This window comes from Amblyraja radiata, chromosome 19 (assembly GCF_010909765.2).
Source record: "Amblyraja radiata isolate CabotCenter1 chromosome 19, sAmbRad1.1.pri, whole genome shotgun sequence".
NCBI lineage: Eukaryota > Metazoa > Chordata > Chondrichthyes > Rajiformes > Rajidae > Amblyraja > Amblyraja radiata.
In genome coordinates this window covers 20,196,515-20,219,403 of record NC_045974.1, presented here as the reverse complement: position 1 = coordinate 20,219,403, position 22,889 = coordinate 20,196,515, and the positions used below count along the sequence as shown (strand labels likewise).

At 49.1% G+C, this 22,889-nt stretch overlaps 1 protein-coding gene across 5 annotated transcripts in view; it reads left to right on the top strand.

Annotated features, from left to right (window-relative positions):
* ano4 (anoctamin 4) overlaps positions 1-22,422 on the top strand; it is a 79,420-nt gene extending 56,998 nt beyond the window's left edge. For 2 of the 5 annotated variants that reach the window (XM_033037892.1, XM_033037890.1), the window contains 13 exons: positions 1,039-1,179; positions 2,397-2,561; positions 5,906-5,942; positions 6,470-6,581; positions 7,320-7,377; positions 10,357-10,454; positions 12,944-12,982; positions 14,235-14,377; positions 14,899-15,051; positions 17,480-17,627; positions 18,242-18,361; positions 20,030-20,135; positions 22,217-22,416. In XM_033037892.1, the coding sequence (XP_032893783.1) occupies positions 1,039-1,179; positions 2,397-2,561; positions 5,906-5,942; positions 6,470-6,581; positions 7,320-7,377; positions 10,357-10,454; positions 12,944-12,982; positions 14,235-14,377; positions 14,899-15,051; positions 17,480-17,627; positions 18,242-18,361; positions 20,030-20,135; positions 22,217-22,408 (1,512 nt within the window). In that variant the 3' untranslated portion in view covers positions 22,409-22,416. Of the gene's footprint in view, positions 1-1,038; positions 1,180-2,396; positions 2,562-5,905; positions 5,943-6,469; positions 6,582-7,319; positions 7,378-10,356; positions 10,455-12,943; positions 12,983-14,234; positions 14,378-14,898; positions 15,052-17,479; positions 17,628-18,241; positions 18,362-20,029; positions 20,136-22,216 lie in introns of all 5 variants that reach the window. The other 3 variants (XM_033037893.1, XM_033037891.1, XM_033037895.1) reach the window with 2 other exon arrangements.
* The last annotated feature ends 467 nt before the right edge of the window (positions 22,423-22,889 follow it).

Sequence of the window (22,889 nt, the reverse complement as noted above, 5' to 3'; positions counted from 1 at the left end):
CTATTCTTTTTTGCTAGTTGTTGCCTGACCCGCTGAGTTACTCCAGCTTTTTGGGTCTATCTTGGGAAGAGGTAGGGTTGATGTACATACTTTTGTCCAGGGTAGGGGAATCAAGAACCAGAATACATACAGTAGGTTTATGATGAGAGGGAAAAGATTTAATAGGAACCTGAGGGGCAACTTTTTTTTTACACAAAGTGTGGTTGGTGTAAGGAACAAGCTGCCAGAGGAGGTAGTTGAGGCAGGTATTAGCACAACGTTTCAGAAACATTTGGACAGGCACATGGATCGGAAAAGTTTTGAAGGATATGATCCAAATGCGGGCAGGTGGGACTAGTGTAGATGGGACGTGTTGGCCAGTGTGGGCAAGATGGGCCGAAGGGCCATGAATCTATGACTAATAAACCAATGCCAATAAAAGTACTATGATTGGACAACGTACCAACTATTGGTGCGGGAAGATACTGCAGATGCTGGTTTATACTGAAGATAGACACAAGTTGCTGGAGTAACTCAACAGGTCAGGCAGCATCACTGGAGAAAATGTAATGCCCCTGTCCCACTTAGGAAACCTGAACGGAAACCTCTGGAGACTTTGCGCCCCACCCAATGTTTCCGTGTGCTTCCCGGAGGTTTTTTGTCAGTCTCCCTACTTGCTTCCACTACCTGCAACCTCCGGCAACCACCTGCAACCTCCGGGAACTGCACGGAAACCTTGGGTGGGGCACAAAGTCTCCAGAGGTTTCCGTTCAGGTTTCCTAAGTGGGACAGGGGCATTAAGGGTGACATATCGGGTGGGAACCCTTCTTCAGACTGAAAGTAGAGGGGGGATGGGGAAACTGAACAGACGATCGGACTGGGAAGGGCATCACGACCGAGGTACCTCTTGGAAAATTTGTCCGCGTAGGTGATTGCATGTCCTTGACTGTTGCCCCAGTCACAGCCCTTGGTCACATCCCAGCAGGTACCTGGCCCGCCCTTGCCCCGCTGGCCAACCTGCACACAGCCGCCTGCTGTTGACTTGCCTTCTCCCCACAGGAGGAAATCCGTCCGCAGTTCGAGGCGAAATACTCCAAGGAGGAGCGAGTGAACCCGATATCGGGAAAAGCCGAGCCTTACCAAGCCTTCTCGGACAAGTGCAGCAGAATCATTGTGTCCGCTTCCGGAATATTCTTCATGGTTAGTCAAAGGGGTGGGGTACGGTGTACAGTTCATATGATCACGTGACAAGAACAGAATTAGGCTATTCGGCCCATCAAGTCTACTCCACCATTCAATCATGGCTGATCTATCTCTCCCTCTTAACCCCATTCTCCTGCCTTCTCCCCATAACCCCTGACACCCGTACTAATCAAAAATCTATCTATCTCTGCCTTAGAAATATCCATTGACTTGGCCTCCACAGCCTTCTGTGGCTGTTCAACCTACCCAGTCTGATACCATGCCAGAGAACATGTCCCCTCCCTCAGCTGGCCTCTCATGTGCTTAAGATTAGATTAGAAGCATGGAAACAGGCCCTTCGGCCCACGCCGACCAATGATCACCCCGCACACTAGTTCTATCCTACACACTAGTGAAAATTTACAGAAGCCAATTAACCTCCCACATCCCTGCACGTCTTTGGGATGTGAGAGGAAACCCTCAGAATCACACTTTATTCGGCAAGTATGTTCTTTGTTATTCACCACAGCCGTGCCCGGCAAGTTTCAGTGCGTTCCCCAACACGGACCCCTGCAGTCCGGAGCGTGTCAGTCGTCAACATTCCCTGACAGACATCTCTCTGCTGGGAGATCAGCAAGTTTTGGGCAGGCTAAAGAGTTGATGACCCTCCAGCAGCACTTGATGTCCGTCTCCAAATGTATCCCTGGGAACAGTCCGTGAATCAGAGTCCTCTGTTACGGAGCTGTTTGGGATAAACTGTGACTGGGACCCTTGCATCCTTCCCAAGACTTCCTTTGCAAATCCACACAAATCTTCACAAATCTACAGCCAGCTCGGCCTCCTAGACGGAATGTTCCAGAGATTCACCGGCCTCTGGGTGCAGACCTTTACTCAGTGCCTTTGAGCCACGCTGGGTCTGATACATGAGGATAAACCTTTTCAGCCAGCGAATTGTGGATCTCTGGAGTTCTCTGCCACATAACGCAGTGGAGGCCAATTCACTGGATGTGTTCAAGAGAGAGTTAGATTTAGCTCTTAGGGCTGAAGGAATGAAGGGATATGGGAAGAGAGCAGAAATAGGGTACTGATTTTGGATGATCTGCCACGATCATATTGAATGACGCTGCTGGCTCGAAGGGCTGAATGGCCGGCTCCTGCACCTACTTTCTAAGTTTCTATGGCGCGCGGGTCCGTGTTCCGGGTCTGACAGGCGTGTCTGTGCGTTGGTTCTGTAGATCTGTGTGGTGATTGTCGCTGTGTTTGGGATCGTGATTTACCGCGTGGTGACTGTCAGCACCTTTGCCGCCTTCGAGTGGGGGCTGATTCGCAACAACTCGCAGATCGCTACCACGGCAACCGCGGTGTTTATCAACTTCTGCATCATCATGCTCCTCAACTTGGTAAGTCCCACAGCGGAGAGAGGTGCTCACTGCAGTAACACAGACCCAGGTGTTAGTCACAGAGCTATATAGTACTGAAAAACAGCCCCTTCGTCCCCCTGGTTCATGCCAACCCATTTGGCATTCAGGCATGGTCGCATTTGGCCAATATCCCTCCAAACCTTTCCAATCCATTCTGAAGAAGGGTTTCGGCCCGAAACGTTGCCTTTTTCCTTCGCTCCATAGATGCTGCTGCGCCCGCGGAGTTTCTCCAGCTTTTTTGTGTACCTTCCAATCCATATGTCTGGCCAAATGTCTTTTTAAAATCGTAATTGTATCCACTTCTTTAGCGTCCTCTGGCAGCTCGTTCCAGATATGGACAACTCTCTGACTGAAAATATTGCCCCTGAGATGCCTCTTAAATCTCTCCCCTCTCACCTTAAGCCTGTACCCTCTAGTTTTAAAATCCTCTACCCTTGGAAAAAGACAGTGCCCGTTCACTTTATCCATGCCCCTCATGATCTTGTACACCTCACAAGGTCACCCCTCAGACTCCGACTCTCCAAAGGAAAAAGTCCCAGCCGATCCAACCTCTCCCTATAACTCAAGCCCGCAAGCCCAGGTAACATGATCTCTTCTGCACCCTATCCGATGTTTCAGTCTCTGCAGAGTGTGGATGGGGTTCCATGCGTTGTACATGTGTTTGACTGGATTCTATTGAAAACCTTGCTGAGGATTTCTGTAAAGTTGATTGCAGTAAATCTGCTGTTTAAAGGTTTAAATGGAACCAGATTTCATTTGGTTTCAATCTGTTTTGGGAAAAGTGAGAGTGTGAAAGTAAATGAGATTTTATCGACCAGCGGCTCATTCTGTAATAGACAAATTATGGTGGGTTTATGTTCAATTTAATATGATCGTGTGGCTGCTGTAATCATGTTGTCACTGCATTGCCCAAATTATCTCGTCAATAAATCTTTCCAGACCAAACGTAAACGTAAACATTAAACTGATGGACAAACCAGTGGACAATATTGAGGCAGCTTTTAAGCTGCAGAAAGCAATGAGGTTTTTTCTGGAACAGAATTCCAGTTCTTTTTTTTTTAAAAACAAAAAAAAAACTTCTGAGGTCTGAATAAAGCACTATTAACCATCCTATGGAAGGACCCCCGAATACTTGATTTTTCACGGTGAACGGCAGGGCTCTGTGGCGAATAGCGCGATCGTGGAGTATGGGTGTACAGATCTCTAAAAGTAGATCCCGTAAAGATGCTGGAGTAACTCGGCGAGACAGGCAGCATCACTGGAGAGAAGGAATGGTGACGTTTCAGATTGGGACCCTTCTTCAGATTGAGGGTCAGATTGAGGGGAGAGAGAGAGAGAGACTAGAGATATGGTAGGGTAGGGTGTGAAAATGACAGATCAAAGCAGATGATCACCAAGGAAATGTAGAATGATTAAAGTGTTATAGATTGATTTGAATTTCCTTTATTGTCATTCATACAATAGTTTGAACAAAATTGCGTACCTTGCAGTCATGACATAAAAAGAAAACACCAAAACACACAAACGTCCATCACAGTGAATCTCCAGCCACCTCCTCACTGTGATGGAAGGCAAAAAGTCTTATCTCTTCCTTGCTTGTTCTCCCGCTGCGTTGAGGCAATCGAGGCTCTCGATGTTGAAGCCCCCGCCGGGTGATGGTAAATCCCGCGGTCGATTCCAAGCTCCGCGAACGGGCCGATTCAAACTCCGCGACCCGGGGAGGACGAAGCCGCTACCCTCCAGTCCAGTGGACGAAGCTGCTGTTGCGGGAGCTCCCGAAAATCGGTCACCAACAAGGGACCTGCGAGCTCCCGATGTTACCGTCCACAGGGCAGGCGGCCGACGACTCCGAAGCTCCGAAGCCGGGTCGCAGCCACAGCGCCACCACAGCCTCCAAAGTCAGCCAGCTTCACGATGGTGAGTCCACAGGCTCTGCCACTGGAGCCCCCAAGGTCGATTCCAGTTGGAGGCCGCCAGCTCCACGATATTAGGCCTCAGCGCAGACGGAGACGGATATACGACAAGGAAAAGGCCACATCCCCGCTGCAGGAAGAGATTTAAAGTAAAAGATTATTGGGGTAGTGAAGTAGGCTTTCGGCACATTGGCCTTGATCAGTCAGGGTAATGAGTCTAGAAGTCGGGACGTTTTGCTACAGTTGTACAAGGCATTGGCGAGGCTGCACTTTATTGAATGTTGTGTTCAATTTTGGTCACCCTGCTATCAAGCCATCACGCTGGAGAGAGTGCAGAAAAGATTTACGAGGATGTTGCCAGAACTCGAGTGTTTGAGCTATAGGGTGAAGTTGGGCAGTCTGGGACTTTGTTTCATGGATGGGAACGGTTGAAGGGATATGGGCCAAAGGCCGGCAGGTGGGACTAGTGTAAGTGTAGATCTGTTTATGACAAAGATCAGAATAAATACTTTCACTCGGAGTGTTGCGATCTTCGGGCTCCTGCACGCGAGGGGTAAGGACGCTAAGTCGATGCGTGTGCATGATTGAGTTTGAATTGTCCCCAGGAATAGTTGGGGGCTGCAGTTTGAATTAGGGAGCTTCAGCTTTACTATGGCAAAATAGGAAAAAGTTGAAGGCTGAATGGCCTCTGTCTAAACTATAACAACATTTAAGAATAAGGAGTAAGCCATTTAGAATGGAGACGAGGAAACACTTTTTCTCACAGAGAGTGGTGAGTCTGTGGAATTCTCTGCCTCAGAGGGCGGTGGAGGCAGGTTCTCTGGATGCTTTCAAGAGAGCTAGATAGGGCTCTTATAAATAGCGGAGTCAGGGGATATGGGGAGAAGGCAGGAATGGGATACTGATTGGGGATGATCAGCCATGATCACATTGAATGTGATCGATGGGCCGAATGGCCTACTCCTGCACCTATTGTCTATTGTCTATTGTTTATTTAAAAGACATTTGGACATGTACATGGACAGGAAAGGTTCAGAGCAATAAGGTCCAAACTAGTGTATATGGGGCATCTTGGTCAGCATGGACGAGTTGGGCCGAAGGGCTTATTACTGTGCTGTATGACTCCTTGACTCTAACTGCTCCTGGTTGTAGGTAATGCCATGTATGTAAAGTAAGAGGAAAAAGATTGGACTTTTTTGCCTTCCATCACAGTGAGGAATGTGGGGAATCTGCTGTGGTGGATGTTTGTTAACTTTCATGTATTTGTGTGTCTTGTTGCTTTTTTTCCGTATTTCACATATCACTGTACCTTAATCGGTACATGTGACAATAAAAGACCTTTGAGACCTGTGAAACGTTAAAGTTAAAACCCTGTGCACCCATGACTCACTGTATGAATCTATTTTCCAGCTATACGAGAAGGTGGCACTCTTGCTGACCAACTTAGGTGAGTCTGTAACTTTATGTCTTTGACTTTAGAAATACAGTGTGGAAACGGACCTTTCGGCCCACCGAGTCCACGCCGACCAACAATCACCGGTACACTAGCACTACCCTGCACACTAGGGACAATTTACGGAATCCAATTAACCTACAAACCTGCACGTCGTTGGAGTGTGGGAAGAAACTGGAGCACCCGGAGAAAACCCACGTGGTCACAGGGAGAATGTGCAAACTCTGCACAGACAGCACTCGTAGTCATGATCGAACTCTGGCACTGAGGCAGCGGCTCTACTGCTGCGCCACTGTGCCGCCCACTGGGCCTCTCATCAACGTTCCCTCTGCATCTCTCTCCGCAGAGGCTGCCTGGCGTGCTGACGGTTTCCTGCATGTTCTGTTTTTGTTTTTGGACTTTCAGCACCTGCGGCGTTTTTGGCTCGGCTTAATTGAAGGGCAGGTGTAAGAGGTGGTTCATCTCGCGGTGTGGGAAAGTGTACGACAAATTTACCATCACTCCCTCTCGTTCTCTTGCAGAACAGCCCAGGACAGAGTTGGAATGGGAGAGCAGTTTCACACTCAAGATGTTCCTGTTCCAGTTTGTTAATCTGAACAGCTCCACGTTCTACATCGCCTTCCTCCTGGGAAGGTATATCCCGTCCACTTTGCCCCAGAAAGAGGGAGGGAGGGAGAGAGAGAGAGAGAGGCATCTGTTGTGATTCGTGGTTTGGAATGGAGGAGAAGTTCAGACCCCCATTCTTCAGATCCAGGGGTCTCTTAACTCCAAGTGGCGAGTCAGGCAGAAAATGTGGTGGGCAGCCTTTGGCACGCTTGCCTTCTTGAGCACAAAAGTTGGGAGTACTGTGTGTAGTTCTGGTCGCCCAGCTGCAGGATGTCATGGTCATACGGCATGGAAACAGGCCCTTCAGCCCAACACATCCATGCCGACCATGAATGTGGGAGGAAACCGGAGCACCCGGATCATGGGGAGAACGTACAAACTCCGTACAGACAGCACCCGTGGTCAGATTCGAACCTGAGTCTCTGACCCTGTAAGGTAGCAACTCCATCACTGCGTCACCATGCCGCTCCAAGCAATAAAAGGGCCCGGGCAAACCAATGGTGAGTTGGGCGTCATAGGCTGGGGGTATAAGTGGGGGCACTGACCGGCGTGCAAGGGAGGTGATGATGGGGACCACTGCGACAGGTGAAGGGCAGATGGGAGCAGGTCCTGCTTGGATTCTGGTGAGCATGTTGCAGGTAGTTGATGATGTGGCTGGATATATGACTCCATCCTCGCTCCTCCGGCTCTCTGAGGGAGTCGTGCGTGGGGTAAGAACGTGTCTGTGACGTGCTGCATTCACTGGTGTCTCCGCTTCAATCTCAGGCTGACCGGGCGTCCCGGATCGTACCTGCGTGTGCTGGACAGGTGGCGGCTGGAAGAGGTGAGGCTGCATGCAGAGTGGAACGTGGTCCCGCTGCATTCTGGCCTGCATTCTGCTGGGTTTGGGGCTTGTGCTCGGCTCCCCAGGCTGTTGTGGGGGTGCAACACTGTCAGAAATACCCCCTGATGGAGTAGAATTGCGAATGCTGCAAGTGCATTTCTAAGGAAGAATCTTCAACCTGGAGTGCTGGGGGGCTTTCTGGAGAGCTGGTATGGGTGTTGTTGGCTGCAGGGGCTAATGATCTCCAGAGGGCTAGTATGGACATTGTGGGCCAAATGGATTCTTGGGGTGGCAGTTCAGTCCCTCAAGCCTGATGTGCTGGCAGCTCACACGGCTGGTGTGCTGGCAGTTGACTCACGGTTATTCCTTGAAATTCCATTTCAAGCAGGGTGTAAGGCCACCAATTCAAGTGCAGTTTCTTACCATTCAAGGAGGGTGCAAGGCCACCAAATTCAAATGCAGTTTCATACCATTTCATGCAGGGTGCAACAACACCACATTCAAATGTAGTTTCATACCATTTCATGCAGGGTGCAAGGCCACCACATTCAAATGCAGTTTCATACCATTTCAAGCAAGGTGAAACTACCATAAAACCACACAAAACACCACACTCACAGTTCAGTAGACATTCAGTGTGTTCAGTTGATTCACAGCTCAGATAGAGTTGTGACCTCTCCCTCCCCATCATACAGAGACTGAGCCACACCCACACTTCTGGGTTTTATAATCCCTCCCCCTTCCACCGGAAAAGGTGTGGCCTTCATGGCATGATTGACAGGAGAGAGATTCTCAACATTTTTTAACCACTAATAACACTTTTATTTTTCATTGATGGGAAGAATCCTCTGCACCTGACCAGCAGAGGGGGACTGAGTAAGATGGGCAAAATCACAGCCATAAGTAGTAGTGTTTTACCTAAAATCAATATAGTACAAACTGGAAGTTGTCAAGTTTAGCCAAACAACCATTTGCAGTACATTTTCACTTCAACCCAAAACCCCCCCAAACAACCACTTGCAGTGCGTTTTCGCTTCAACCCAAAGAGCCATTAGCAGTGCATTTTCGCTTCAACCCAAAGAGCCATTAGCAGTGCATTTTCACTTCTTCAACCCAAAGAGCCATTAGCAGTGCATTTTCACTTCAGCAACCCAAAGAGCCATTATAGCAGTGCATTTCCATTTCAGCAACCCAAAGAGCCATTAGCAGTGCATTTTCACTTCAGCAACCCAAAGAGCCATTAGCAGTGCATTGTTACTTCAACAACCCAAAGAGCCATTAGCAGTGCGTTGTTACTTCAACCCAACCATATTTTCATTTTCAAACCACATTAAGGGCACTCACAGTTGAGTAGACATGTGTTCAGTGTTATTTAGAGCTCAGAGAGACGTGAACCTCTGGCTTCCTCCATCTTGCAGAGACTGAGTGAGGCACACCACTTCCTGGTTTTATAGTCCCTCCCCCTCCCTCCAGCAGGGCAGCAGAGAGAATGGCAAATTATTTAAAAACATTAATATATCTCTGATTTTTCATCATGGGAAAAATCCTCCGGTCCCGGAAGGGGGAGGGGTGCTCTGAGCGAGGTGGCCAAAAATGACGGCCATAGGTGGCGGCGTTCTCTTGGAAATCGCAGCACAGCGAGCCAAAAGCGGTCAAGATCAGACTTTTAGTAATATAGATTATGAAAGGCATAGCCACGGTGGACAGTCGGAATGTTTCTTTAGTTTAGTTTATTGTCAAGTGTAATAAAGCTTTTGATGCATGCTAACCCGTCAGCTGAAAGACTATACATGATTACAATCGAGCCATCCACAGTGTACTGATGCAGGATAAAGGGAATGGCGTTGGTGCAAGATAGTCTATTAAAGTTTGATTAAAAATAGTCCTCGGGTCTCGAAGGGAGGAAATGTCAAAGGTTAAAAGGCATAGCTTTAAGGTGAAAGGGGAAATGCTTAAAAGACATGTGCGGGGCAATTTATTTTTTACATAGAGGGTAGTGGGGGCCAGGAACTCGCTGCCAGAGGTGGTGGTGGAGGCAGATACGATAGTGGCGTTTGAGGCTTTTGGATAAACACATGGATATGCAGAGAATGTAGGAACATGGATCACGTGCAGACAGAGGAGATTAGTATAACTTGGCATCATGTTCGGCATGGACATTGTGGGCCGAAGGGCAAGTTCCTGTGCTGTGCTGTACTGTTTGGTAGACACAAAATGCTGGAGTAACTCAGCGGGATAGGCAGCGTCTCTGGAGAGAAGGAATGGGTGACGTTTCAGGTCGCTCGACCCGAAACGTTACCCATTCCTTCTCTCCGGAGATGCTGCCTGTCCTGCTGAGTTACTCCAGCATTTTGTGTCTATCGGTGGTTTAAACCTGCGTCTGCAGTTCCTTCACACACTACTGTTTGATGTTCTATTCTGCTCCAGTTGGGTTGATTAACGGATGAGTGTTGGTCAGCGTGAGGTGTGGGTCTCCATTAATCTTCTGACCACACAAGAAGACTTTGATGTTGCTGACCCCAGTTGCAAGGTGCTGTCCCTGATATATTGGTGCCTCACCAGGAGTATCTGCTTGGCGTACGGACTCCAAGCCTAGGAGGTGCCAGAGACTGCAGATGTGGCAATATTGAACAAAACAAAACCCAAAGTGCTGGAGGAACTCTGGAGGAAATTGGACAGATGATGTTTCGGGTCGGGACCCGCCTTCAGACTGAATGACAGGCGAAGTATCAGGCCATTTGAGACTGAAGGGTCCCGAACCTGAAACGTTGTCTGGCCTTTCCGTCCGCAGACACTGCCTGACCCGCTGAGTTCCTCCAGCGGTTTGTGTTTTGTTCCAGCCCCAGGTGTTGGATTTGAACTTGCGACCGTCTGACATGCAACCCATTGAGCGGTAGCTTGGCAGCGCTGGGGTCCACGGCTCTGTAACACGGCCCCCTTCTCACCCACCTCACCCTCTGCTCTTTGTCCCATCCACAGTGTCATCCGAGTGGTTGCATCATTGACCTCTGCGTGCAAATGGGAACCATCATGGTGCTGAAGCAGGTCTGGAATAACATCATCGAGCTCGGCTACCCGTGAGTAAAGGCGTCGCGTCCGGGCAAGCGTTGGTGTCTCCTCCAGCCCCCTCCCCCTCTCCCGACCGACCCTCAGATCCCGTCTCCGTGTGGGCTGTTTCCCAGTTGGGCCAACTGAATGGTCAAGATGCCTCCACAAGTGTAGGGGTCTCGCTCTGGGATGTCCACAAGAGTAACACGGCGTTCCCGCATTGGGAGACGTTTAGTTTAGAGATACAATCCGGAAACAGGCCCTTAGACCCACCGAATCTGCGCTGGCCCACAATCTAGCACTATCCTACACACTAGGGACAATTTACAATTTACCAAAGCCAATTAACCTACAAACCTGTACGTCTTTGTAGTGTGGGAGGAAATCGGAGCACCTGGAGAAAACCCATGCGGTCACAGGTAGAACGTGCAAACTCCGCACAGACAGCAACCATAGTCAGGATTGAGCTTGGGTCTCTGGCACCGTAAGGCAGCAACTCTATTGCTGTGCCAATGAGTTTCGGCGTGGGGAAGGTGGCAAGTGAGTAAGTAATGGATCAGAAGTCTCTACCTCACTCAGAACCCTCTGTGACCTGCACTGAAACATCAGATCTGTCTCTGTCTCCACAGACACTGCCTGACCTACTGTGTGTTCCACGTGAGCCTGATCTTGTTTGCCCCCACCCATCCTCGAAGGAGTCCAGTGTTCACAATTAAACCACCTCACTCCGTAAACTCGACAGTCCTCCTCAGATATTCCATCATCTGAATGTAGGACGTTCTAACTACCAAGCAAAATGTCCAGTGGCATTCCAGCTAGGCACAGGGAGGGTGTTGACCCCTGGGTCTGATGTCCAGATCCAGGGTCACAGTCCCAAAGCAAAACACAAAGTGATGGAGGAAGCCAGTGAGTCAGGCACCATCCATTGGAGGGTTTGGCCAAACGACGTTTCGGGTTTGAAGGGTCCCGACCAGAAACGTCATCTGTCCATTCTCTCCACGAGAAGCTGCCTGACCCACTGAGTTCCTCCAGCACTTTGTGGTTTGGATCAAGATTCCAGCATCTGCAGTTCCTTGTGTCTCATGGTCTCAAAGCAAGAACTTTGCCATTCAGGCCATGCAGAGTATCATCTTCACTGATAGCGTGGCGAGCTGCTGGAATTCTCCACCCGAGATAGCTAAGCAGTTGCAGCCAGTGGGCTGTGACAGAGGGACACGGGCATTAAAGGGACTTGGAAGAAGAGGCAGGCCATTGGAAACGGAGACGAGGAGTATTTTCTGTGCCTGGGGCATCACGGACATTTAGAATTCCCTGCTCCAGAGGTTTAATTTAGAGATACTGCATGGACACGGTTTCCTCCCTCCCTCCAAGTACGTACAGGTTTATAGGTCAATTGGCTTCCTTTAAAAAAAAAAAGAAAAAAAAATGTAATTCATCCCTAGTGTGTAGGACAGTGCTAGTGTACGGGGGTGATCGCTGGTCTGATGGGCTTAAGGGCCTGTTTCCTTGCTGTATCTCTCAAGTCTAAAGTGATTGATAATGGGTTATTATTGCCAGGTGTACCGAGATACAGTGCAATGCTTTGTAAGTGTGCTAGCCAGTCAGAGCATGCTATACATGAATGCATTCAAGCCACACACAAGTATAACACATAGTGCAAAGAGAAAAATACCAGAGTGAAGAATAGCGTTACAGTTACCGAGAAAAAGTGAAGGGCTGCAATGAGGTAGGTTGGAAGATTGGGATTACACCTTAGCTTCTGGGAGGACTGGTCAGTAGTTTGATGGCAATGGGGAAGAAGCATTTCCTGAATCTGGTGGGACATGTTTTCCAGCTCTTGGGTGAGGTACAGGTGGCAGAGTAGAGAGTTGGAGTTACAGTAGGCAGATCATGCCCTCCCTGGACACGTGCCCACACGTGATGGCGGAGCTGGTGGCATGGGGAGTATCCATTTTCCCAGGGATGTGGGTGAGGTCCAGAGCTCAAAGGACAGGTTGTGTGGCAGAGGTGGAAATAGTCCACTAATAGTCCCCCGAAACGAAAGCGAAAGATAAGGAATAAGAAGTGCAGTAATTGCGTTTATTTAGCACCCCCAAGAGGTTTAATAGGTACTGTATATGCCTTCACAAAGCTCATCGAAGAAAAACGCCTGATATTGGCAGGCTGGCTAAAGGCTTGGTCAAAGAGTTGGGTCTCGGGTAGGGAGATAGGAGCAGAGATGTTTAGAAACGGAATCCCGACAAGGCACGGCAGCCGTTAAACACATCTGCAAAGGCCATTCAGCCCATCAGTTGGAGATTGCTACTCAGATCTACCCTTTCTATATTTCTTAGTCTCCTATCCCTGGCTCCCGATTTGCAGACGGAGAGAGCAGCGTTCACTGTGAAAACGTTCCATCATCTCCACGAGCAAATAATCGTGTCATTTGCATGCTCTTGTCTCTCCATCCCAGGCTCTCTCTCTCTCACACAAACTCTATCTCTCTTTCTCTCTCTCCCTCTCTTTCTGTTGCCGCCAGGTTCCAGCGCGCTCTCAAAAAGGTTTTTGGAAAACTCTGGTTAGTGTCTTTTCTCAGCATCCCCCATTAACCTCCTGCTGCCTTTGAATTTTGCCAAATATGAAACTTAATAATTCACTTGCACTCTGGGCAATGGTTGGTCAAACAGTTTCTCCTGGTAACGCCCACTGTAGGCTGGTTTTTGCTGGTTTACTCACTGTAGGCCGGTCTATCCGGTACTACACTCACTGTAGGCCGGTCTATCCTGGGTTGACGCACTGTAGACTGGTTTATCCTGGGCTACAATCACTGTAGACAGGTTTACACTGGGTTCCAATCACTGTCGGCCGGTCTATCCTGAAATTTTAATTACTGCTGTTACAACCCCAACTAAATCTGGGCAGCACAGCGAATAGAGCTGCTGCCCCACAGCACCAGAGACCCGGGATTGATCCTGACCTCGGGTGCTGTCTGTGTGGAGTTTGCATGTTCTCCCTGTTACTGTGTGGGTTTTCTCCAGGTGGTCCGGTTTCCTCCCACACTCCAAAGGCGTACAGGTTTGTAGGTTAATTGGCTTTGGGTAAATTGTTCATAAGTTCAATGAACTTATGAATTTATGAGTAATTTACCAAAGCTAATTAATCTACAATGGAAAATTGATCCTTGTGTGTAAGATAGAAGTAGTGGACGCTGAAAGTCTTGGTTCCATGCTGTGTCCCCAAAAAACAAAACAAAAACCTTCAGCAGACTGGGGTCAAACTCTCCGTGGGCTTGCCAAAACCTCTGTCTCCCCCTTCTCCTTCTTGAGGTGCTTCTGTAAAACCATCCCTTTGACCAGGCTTTTAACATGGGTTAATTTGACAGAATTGTGCCAGTTTTAATTAAGGGGGAACATGGACAATGAACAGTAGATGCTGGAATCTGGCACAGAACACAAAGTGCTGGAGTAACTCAGCGGGTCAGGCAGCATCTCTTGAAAGCAAATTCTGGATTAGTCGGGAATTACGGGGAGAAGGCAGGACAATGGGGTCGAGAGGAGAAAGATGGAACACCCACGAGTGGATGGTGGAGTAGACTCGATGGGCAAAAGTGGCCTCATTGCGCTCCTATAACCGATGAAGTTATGAATTTACGAACATGGCGTAGTCCTCCTGGGATGCTGCCTGAGCCGCTGAGTTCCTCCGGCACTTTATGTAATTAAGGGGGTGGTTCTGGCTGGGGGAGGTGACACACACAGGGATCTGGAGGTTTTGATCATCTCACCAGTCGTGGGGGAGCGTACATAATGAGGCCTGTTTCTCTTCTGCCAAAGGATGATTCAGAACTGGATGACAAACAGAAAGTTGAGGCAAGATCACCACGATCCCAGAAAGTCTTCCTTCCCTCAGTGGGAGAAGGATTACAACCTACAGCCCATGAACACCTACGGCATGTTTGATGAATATTTGGAGATGAGTAAGTACGCTTCAGATGTTCACCGCTGTGTGGTGCGTTGCGAGCTGCCATGTCATGGATTCACTGTGGTTGACTCCTCTCTCTCTCTTCTATTCACTGGAGTTTAGAAGGATGAAGGGTGATCTTATAGAAACATATACAATTATAAAAGGACTGGACAAGCTAGATGCAGGAAAAAATTTTCCAATGTTGGGCGAGTCCAGAACCAGGGGCCACAGTCTTAGAATAAAGGGGAGGTCATTTAAGACTGAAGTGAGAAAAAACTTTTTCACCCAGAGAGTTGTGAATTTATGGAATTCCCTGCCACAGTGGAGGCCAAATCACTGGATGGATTTAAGAGAGAGTTAGATAGAGCTCTAGGGGCTAGTGGAGTCAAGGGATATGGGGAGAAGGCAGGCACGAGTTATTGATAGGGGATGATCAGCCATGATCACAATGAATGGCGGTGCTGGCTCGAAGGGCCAAATGGCCTCCTCTTGCACCTATTTTCTATGTTTCTATGTTTCTCTCTCCCCTTCCAGTTATTCAGTTTGGATTCACGACGATATTTGTGGCCGCATTCCCCCTGGCCCCTCTCCTCGCCTTGATCAACAACATCATCGAGATCCGGCTAGACGCGTACAAGTTTGTCACGCAGTGGAGGAGACCCCTGGCTTCCAGAGCAAAGGACATTGGTGAGGGTCGGCCGAACGTTGAATACCTCCCGCGCTGGGTAACTCAACGGGTGATGACGGGGTCACACAAACAGTGCCGCAGGTCAGGCGTTGAATTGAGATCACTGGACACGCAAGGCAACCGCACTACCCCCTGCGGCTTAGTCACAGAGTCACACACCACGGGCACAGGTCCTTCGGCCCAACTCGCCCAGACCGACTAAGGTGCTCTATCTACACTAATCCCACCCGACGAGGCTGCTTTCCGAGGCCGCGTGGAGTAGGTGGAATGGACGTTGGGCATCTCCTCACTTGGTCACTTTACAACAGAATATTTGTGCTTTTTGTTCCTCTGGATAGCAGCAATCGAACAAAAGTGAACAAAGTCCCCCTCATTGCAACATGCTGGGTGTGAAGTGGCATACACATCCACAGCTACATTTAGGCAAAACTATTTGGATTAACTAATGACAAGTGTGTGTGTCTCTCCATCATAGACCTAGTCACAAGAGTCATACCGCACAGAAACGGGCCCTTCAGCCCAACTCGTCCATACTGACCAAGTTGCCCCAGCAACACTAGTCCCACATCCCTCCAAACCTTTCCTATCCATGCATCTGTACAAATATCTTTTAAATGTTGTTATAGTGTCTGCCTCAACTACCTGCTCTGGCAGCTCGTTCCATATATCCACCATCCCCTGTGTACAAAAGGTTGCCCCTCTGGTTCCGATTAAATCTTTCTCCCTCTACATAAAACCCTAGTCCTCTGGTTCTGGATTCCCCTACCCTCGGGGAAAAATACACTGCATTTAACCTAACATTTCTCACAATATTTTAACTTTTGAAAAGTTCTCCAGAGTCTGGATTTTTAAAAAAAAATATGTGACCTTCAACTACAGCATGGCTCCTGATTACTAACGTGCATCAGTGTGTAAGGCTGCTTTCAGAAAGGAGCTGGGAAGTTGTAATGGAAAACTGCAGCAGAAGGTGTGGAAAAGAGTATGGCTGGAATACACTTACATAGAAACATAGAAAATAGGTGCAGGAGTAGGCCATTCGGTCCTTCGAGCCTGCACCGCCATTCAATATGATCATGGCTGATCATCCAACTCAGTATCCTGTACCTGCCTTCTCTCCATACCCCCTGATCCCTTTAGCCACAAGGGCCACATCTAACTCCCTCTTAAATATAGCCAATGAACTGGCCTCAACTACCTGCTGTGGCAGAGAATTCCAGAGATTCACCATTCTCTGTGTGAAAAAATGTTTTTCTCATCTCGGTCCTAAAAGATTTCCCCCCAAAGATTTCCCCCTTATCCTTAAACTGTGACCCCTTGTTCTGGACTTCTCCAACATCGGGAACAATCTTCCTGCATCTAGCCTGTCCAACCTCTTAAGAATTTTGTACGTTTTTATAAATCCCCCCTCAATCTTCTAAATTCTAACGATTACAAGCCGAGTCTATCCAGTCTTTCTTCATATGAAAGTCCTGACATCCCAGGAATCAGTCTGGTGAACCTTCTCTGTACTCCCTCTATGGCAAGAATGTCTTTCCTCAGATTAGGAGACCAAAACTGTACGCAATTCTCCAAGTGTGGTCTCACCAAGACCCTGTACAACTGCAAGCTGACAGGCTCTCGATGGGCCGAATAGCCTCTAGGACCTCCAAGCCCTTTGCCCAATGAAGGGTAGCCTCTGAGACTGTCATGACTTCACAAGTCATAGGAGCAAAATTAGGGCATTCGGCCCATCAAGTCTGCTCCACCAATCGATCCTGGCTGATCTGTCTTTTCCTCTCGACCTCATTCTCCTGCCTTCTCCCCGCAACATTTGACGCCCGTATTAATCAATCTCCATTTAAAAAAATATCCAATGACTTGGCCTCCATTACTGTGTGTGGCGATAAATTCCACACCTTCACCATCCTCTGGCGAAATAAATTCCTCCTTCAAAATTCCCATTCTAAAAGGTCCTTTTATTCTGAGGCTGTGCCCTCTGGTCCTAGCACACGAAACATCCTCTACACATCCACTATTTCTAGGCCTTTCATTAAACGGTGAGTTTCAATGAGGCCCTCCCCGCATCCATGCATACTTCAGCGAGTATACGCTCAGTGCATACGTTAAACCAATCGTTCCTGGGATCAGCCTTGTAAACCTCCTCTGGACCTTTGCCAACGCCAGCGTTACCTCTCCTCAGATATGGGGCCCTAAACTGCTCGCAGCCCTCCAAATGCGGTCTGACCAGTGCCTTATAAAACCCTCAGCATTTCGTCCTTGGTGCGTCGATACTGTGTCGGCGGGCGCCGAAGGTTGGCCTGTGGGCAGTGGGAGGCCAGGGGTGGTGAGGGGATGCAGTGGCAAGCGGCGGGAGGTGGGCTGGGGTTGTGGTGGATGGGTGGGCCAGGTGGTGAGGGGTCTGAGCTGTGTATGTCTCACATGTCCCAGGGATCTGGTACGACATTCTGGAGAGCATCGGGGTGTTGTCGGTCATTACCAACGCCTTCGTCATCGCTGTCACCTCCGACTTCATCCCCCGCTTGGTGTACGCCTTCAAGTACGGACCTTGTGCTGGGCAAGGAATTGCAGAGGAAAGGTGAGTCTATGCTTAACCTGCACGTTAAACTTGCTCATGGAGTCATACAGCACGGAAACCACTGAGAACAAAGCGGGACCAACAAAATCCCAAAGAATAGTTTAGTTTAGAGATACAGTGCGGTAACAGGCTCTTCGGCCCACCAAGTCTACACCGACCAGCAACCTCTGCACATTAACACTGTCCTACACTTGGGACAATTTACATTCATACCAAGCCAATTAACATACAGGCATGACGTAAACTAGTGCTGGTAGTTTCAACATAATCATAGACTTCCCAACTTCTGGCCACTATTGTACGTTATCCTGTACGTCTTTGGAGTGCGGGAGGAAACCAAAGATCTCTTAGAAAATCCAAGCAGGTCACAGTGGGAAAGTACAAACTCCGTACAGGCAGCACCCGTAGTCAGGATCAAACCCGGGTCTCTGGCGCTGTGAGGCAACAAGTCCGCCGCTGCGTCACCGTGCTTTTGTAACTTTGTCGTCACCAGAAACGTGGTGACGTTTGTACTTTGTGTGTTGTGGGCAAAAACAAAGACTTTCACTGTACCTCGGTACATGTGACAATGAAGTATCGTTGAATCATTGCATTGTCTGCCTGCTCCTTCCCAGGTGTATGGTGGGTTATGTGAACGCTAGCCTCTCCGTCTTCCTGGTGTCCGACTTTGAACCGCGCTCCCAGCCTCTGTCCAACGGAACGGCCGCCTTTGGCTCGGAGGTCAAGTACTGCAGGTGAGAGCTCACCGTCCTCCTCACTCAACTCACGGCGACTCCTCACCTTTAGTTTGTGCAGCCGTTTAGTTGTTAGTTTTATCGATTCAGCAGGGATGCGCCCTGCAGCCCACCGAGCCCGTGCCAACCATCAATCACCCATTCACACTCGCACTATCCGATACTCGAGGGACAATTTACCGAAGCCAATTAACCTACAAAACCTGCAGGTCTTCACAATGTGGGAGGAAACCGGAGCACCCAGAAAAAAAACACATGGTCACAGAGAGAACATATAAACCGCATGCAGCCAACACCAGTAGTCAGGGTGATCCCGGGTCTCTGGTGCTGTGAGGCAGCAACTCCACTGCTGCACCACCGTGCTGCCCTAGCCTTCTCTTTGAGATCCGTCATCTTGGTGAGGAAGGCCTCTTCACACATCCAAGTGTAGGAGGTTGCACTGGGGATTTAGATATTCATAGAGCTGTGCAGTAAACAAGGCGCTTCAGCCCATCTTGGCCCAAAGGGCTTAATTAGGAAAGGAAAAATAGATTATGAAAGAAAACTGGCAGGGAACATAAAAACTGACTGCAAAGGTTTTTAAAGATATGTGAAGAGGAAAAAGATTAGTTAAAACAAATGTAGGTCCCTTGCAGTCAGAAACAGGTGAATTGATCATGGGGAACAAGGACATGGCAGACCAATTGAATAACTACTTTGGTTCCGTCCTCACTAAGGAAGACATGAATAATCTGCCGGAAATAGCAGGGGACCGGGGGTCAAATGAGATGGAGGAACTGAGTGAAATCCAGGTTAGCCGGGAAGTGGTGTTAGGTAAATTGAATGGATTAAAGGCCGATAAATCCCCAGTGCCAGATAGGCTGCATCCCAGTACTTAAGGACCGAGATGAGGAAAATATTCTTCACACAGAGAGTGGTGAATCTCTGGAATTCTCTGCCACAGAAGGTAGTTGAGGCCAGTTCATTGGCTATATTTAAGAGGGAGTTAGATGTGGCTAAAGGGATCAGGGGGTATGGAGAGAAGGCAGGTACAGGATACCGAGTTGGATGATCAGCCATGATCATATTGAATGGCGGTGCCGGCTCGAAGGGCCAAATGGCCTACTCCTGCACCTATTTTCTATGTTTCTATGTTTGTTCATGCTGACCAGTGGGCATACTGGGTTAGTCTCATTTACCTGCATATGTCCTCTTGTCCTGTAAAACCATTGACTCCATCTACACTTCATGGTGCCTCGGGAATGCAGCCAACATCATCAAAGACTTGTCCCACCCTGGTCATTCTTCCGTCTTCCCACTCCTGTCAGTTTGAGTCTAATGGTGCACGCTTTCAAGCTTTTGAATCTCCCAGCTCCTGTTGGGCAAAAGTTACAGAAGCTTGAAAGTGTGCACCACCAGACTAGGTAAAAGCTTCTCCCCCTCTGTTATCAGGCTTCTGAACGGTCCTTCCGTAAGCTTGGGTACTGCCAGATTCACCTAAACCCCATTGCGCACATTGGACTTTGACTATGGAACTGATGCACTACAATGCTGAGAACTATATTCTGCACTCTATATCTTCCCTTTTGCTCTACATATTGTACTTGAGTTTGGCTTGATTGTATTTATGTTTAGTATTATCTGATTTGATTGGCGAGCATGCCAACACCAGTGTTTGCCCGTTTGCAGGTACCGTGACTACAGGGAGCCTCCATACTCCAAAGAGGCCTACACCTACACTCTCCAGTTCTGGCACGTGCTGGCAGCTCGCCTGGCTTTCATCATTGTGTTTGAGGTAAGCAGCTTCCAGAGCTCAACCCTGGTCAATCTGGGACATGGAAAAGGACACACATGTGCTGGAGTAACTCAGCGGGTCAGGCAGCATCTCTGGAGAACGTGGATGGGTGACGTTTCTCATAAGGTCATAGGAAATAGGTGTAGAATTAGGCCATTCGACCCATTAAGTCTACTCCGGCATTCAATCATGGCTGATTTATCTCTCTCCCCCCCCCTAGCCTCATTCTCCTGCCTTCTCCCCATAACCTCTGACACCTGCACTAATCAAGAATCTATCTATCTCTGCCTTAAAAATATCCACTGACAACCTCCCCAGCCTTCTGTGGCAAAGAATTCCACAGATTCACCACCCTCTGGCGAAATAAATTTCTCCTCATCTCCTTCCTAAAAGAACGTCATTTAATTCTGAGGCTGTGACTTCTAGTCCTAGACTCTCCCACTAGTGGAAACATCCTCTCCACATCCACTCTATCCAAGCCTTTCACTCTTCTGTATGTTTCAATGAGGTCCCCCCTCATTCTTCTAAACTCCAACGAGTACAGGCCCAGTGCCGACAAACGCTCATCATAGGTTAACCTACTCATTCCTGGGCTCATTCTGGTCAGGACCTTTCTTCAGACTATTGCTCAGATAGGGGACAATGTTTAACTTGCAACAACTTTGGATTATGAACTTAAAGTTTGCCAATAGTGCTGACATTGTCCGGGCTGCAAGTCATTTTTTAACCTTAACCTCTAACAATCCTCTCCCTGTAACACCCTCCCCCCTCCCCCCCACCTCCACCTCGCCTTTCTCCCTTCCCCTGTGTCTCGTCTGGACCTTTCTTACTTCTCCCACCCCCTCCACCAACATTCCTTCCTCTGGTATCAAAATTTGCAACCTCTTCAAATCCTTCCGTCTCACACCTTCTATTTTAATCTCTAACCTTTGTGTCTATCAACTGCACCACCCCCCCCCCCCCCCCCCCCCCCCCCCCCAGACCCAGAACATCTGAAGAAGGGTTTCGGCCCGAAACGTCGCCTATTTCCTTCGCTCCATAGATGCTGCTGCACCCGCTGAGTTCCTCCAGCAATTTTGTGTACCTTCGATATTCCAGCATCTGCAGTTCCCTTTTGAACACGTCACCTATCCTTGTTCTCCAAAGATGCTGCCTGAACCGCTGAGTTGCTCCAGCAGAGGCCTATGTTTGAACCTTTTTCACTTTGTGGTGTAGCCCTTCCCCCCTCCCATATCATAGCTAACAAACTCTTCATCAACCCTCTCCTTTAAGGGCCTGTCCCACGAGCATGCGACTACATGCGGCAAGCGCGACCTAACGTGGTCGCTTGAGCCGTACGGCCTCGCGGGGCCGGTCCCACTTCGATCACCAGAGCCGTATGGAGTTGTGCGGAGCTGGTCCCGACATCGCGCGGGGCTCCGAAAAACTGACACTGTCCAAAAATTCCGCGCGGCAACGGCCTGCCGGCTCGCAGCCGCATTGAGGCCGCATGCACCTCCTCGACGGGCGTGCACAGCGTCTCGACGCCGTACGCAGCGTCCTGACGCCATACGCAGCGTCTTGACGGCGTACGTCTAGCGCGAACTTCCCGCGGACTTCGCTCGAACTTCACGTCAACTCGTACGGTTTGGTTGCGCTCGCCGCATGCAGTCGCATGCTGGTGCGACAGGCCCTGTACGGGGATCACTCGACCTCCACGTGGCCCCCGCTTCCGGTTTGGATGCTCGTGGGACGGGCCCTTTAGGCTTTAGAGATGCAGTACAGGAAAAGGCCCCCCAGCCATGCTGACCAGTGATCACCCTCACACTACCACTACCCTACACACTAGGAACAATTTACAGTTTTATAGAAGCGGATTAGCTTACAAACCTGGAGGTATTTAAAGTGTGGAAGGAAACTGAAGCACCCAGAGAAAACCCATGCGGTCACAGGGAGAACGTACAAACTCCACACAGACAGCACCCGTAGTCAGGATCGAACTCGGGTCTCTGGCGGTGTAAGGCAGCAACTCTACCGCTGCGCCACTGTGCCGGCTGATGAGCCGTTCGCTGACGAGGTTGTTAATGTTTTATCCACTCCAGCACTTGGTGTTCTCCATCAAGACCCTGATTGCTTACATGATCCCCGATCTGCCCAAGAATCTGCGTGACCGGATGAGGCGAGAGAAGTATCTGATTCAGGAGATGATGTACGAGGCGGAGCTGGAGAGGCTTCAGAAGGAACGCAGTGAGAGGAAGCGCAGCGGCTTGACCTCCCACCACGAGTGGCCGTGAGCGGTATCTCCGAGGTAGGTCCTGGTCGGTCACCCCTCGGGCGAGGAGTAGATTTATGAGCCGTCGGTAAATACGGGATATTCTGAGATATGCATGCTGAGATATACATGGGCTGATTAGGGAGAGTCAGCATGGTTTTGTACATGGGAGATGGACACACAATGCTGGAGTAACTCAGTGGGTCAGGCAGGATCTCCGGAGAAAAGGAATAGGTGACGTTTCAGGTCGAGACCCTTGGGACATGGGAGGTTGTGTCTCACAAATTGCACACCTCCAGATTCACGGACAGTTTCTTCCCAGCTGTAATCGAGCAAAAGAACCATCCTACCACAACTAGTGAGCAGTCCTGAACTACTATCTACCTCATTGGTGACCCTTGAACTATCTGTGATCAGCCTTTCTGGCTTTATCTTTAACTAAACGTTATTCACTTATCATGTATCTGTACACAGTGAATGGCTCGATTGCAAGGTCATAAGGT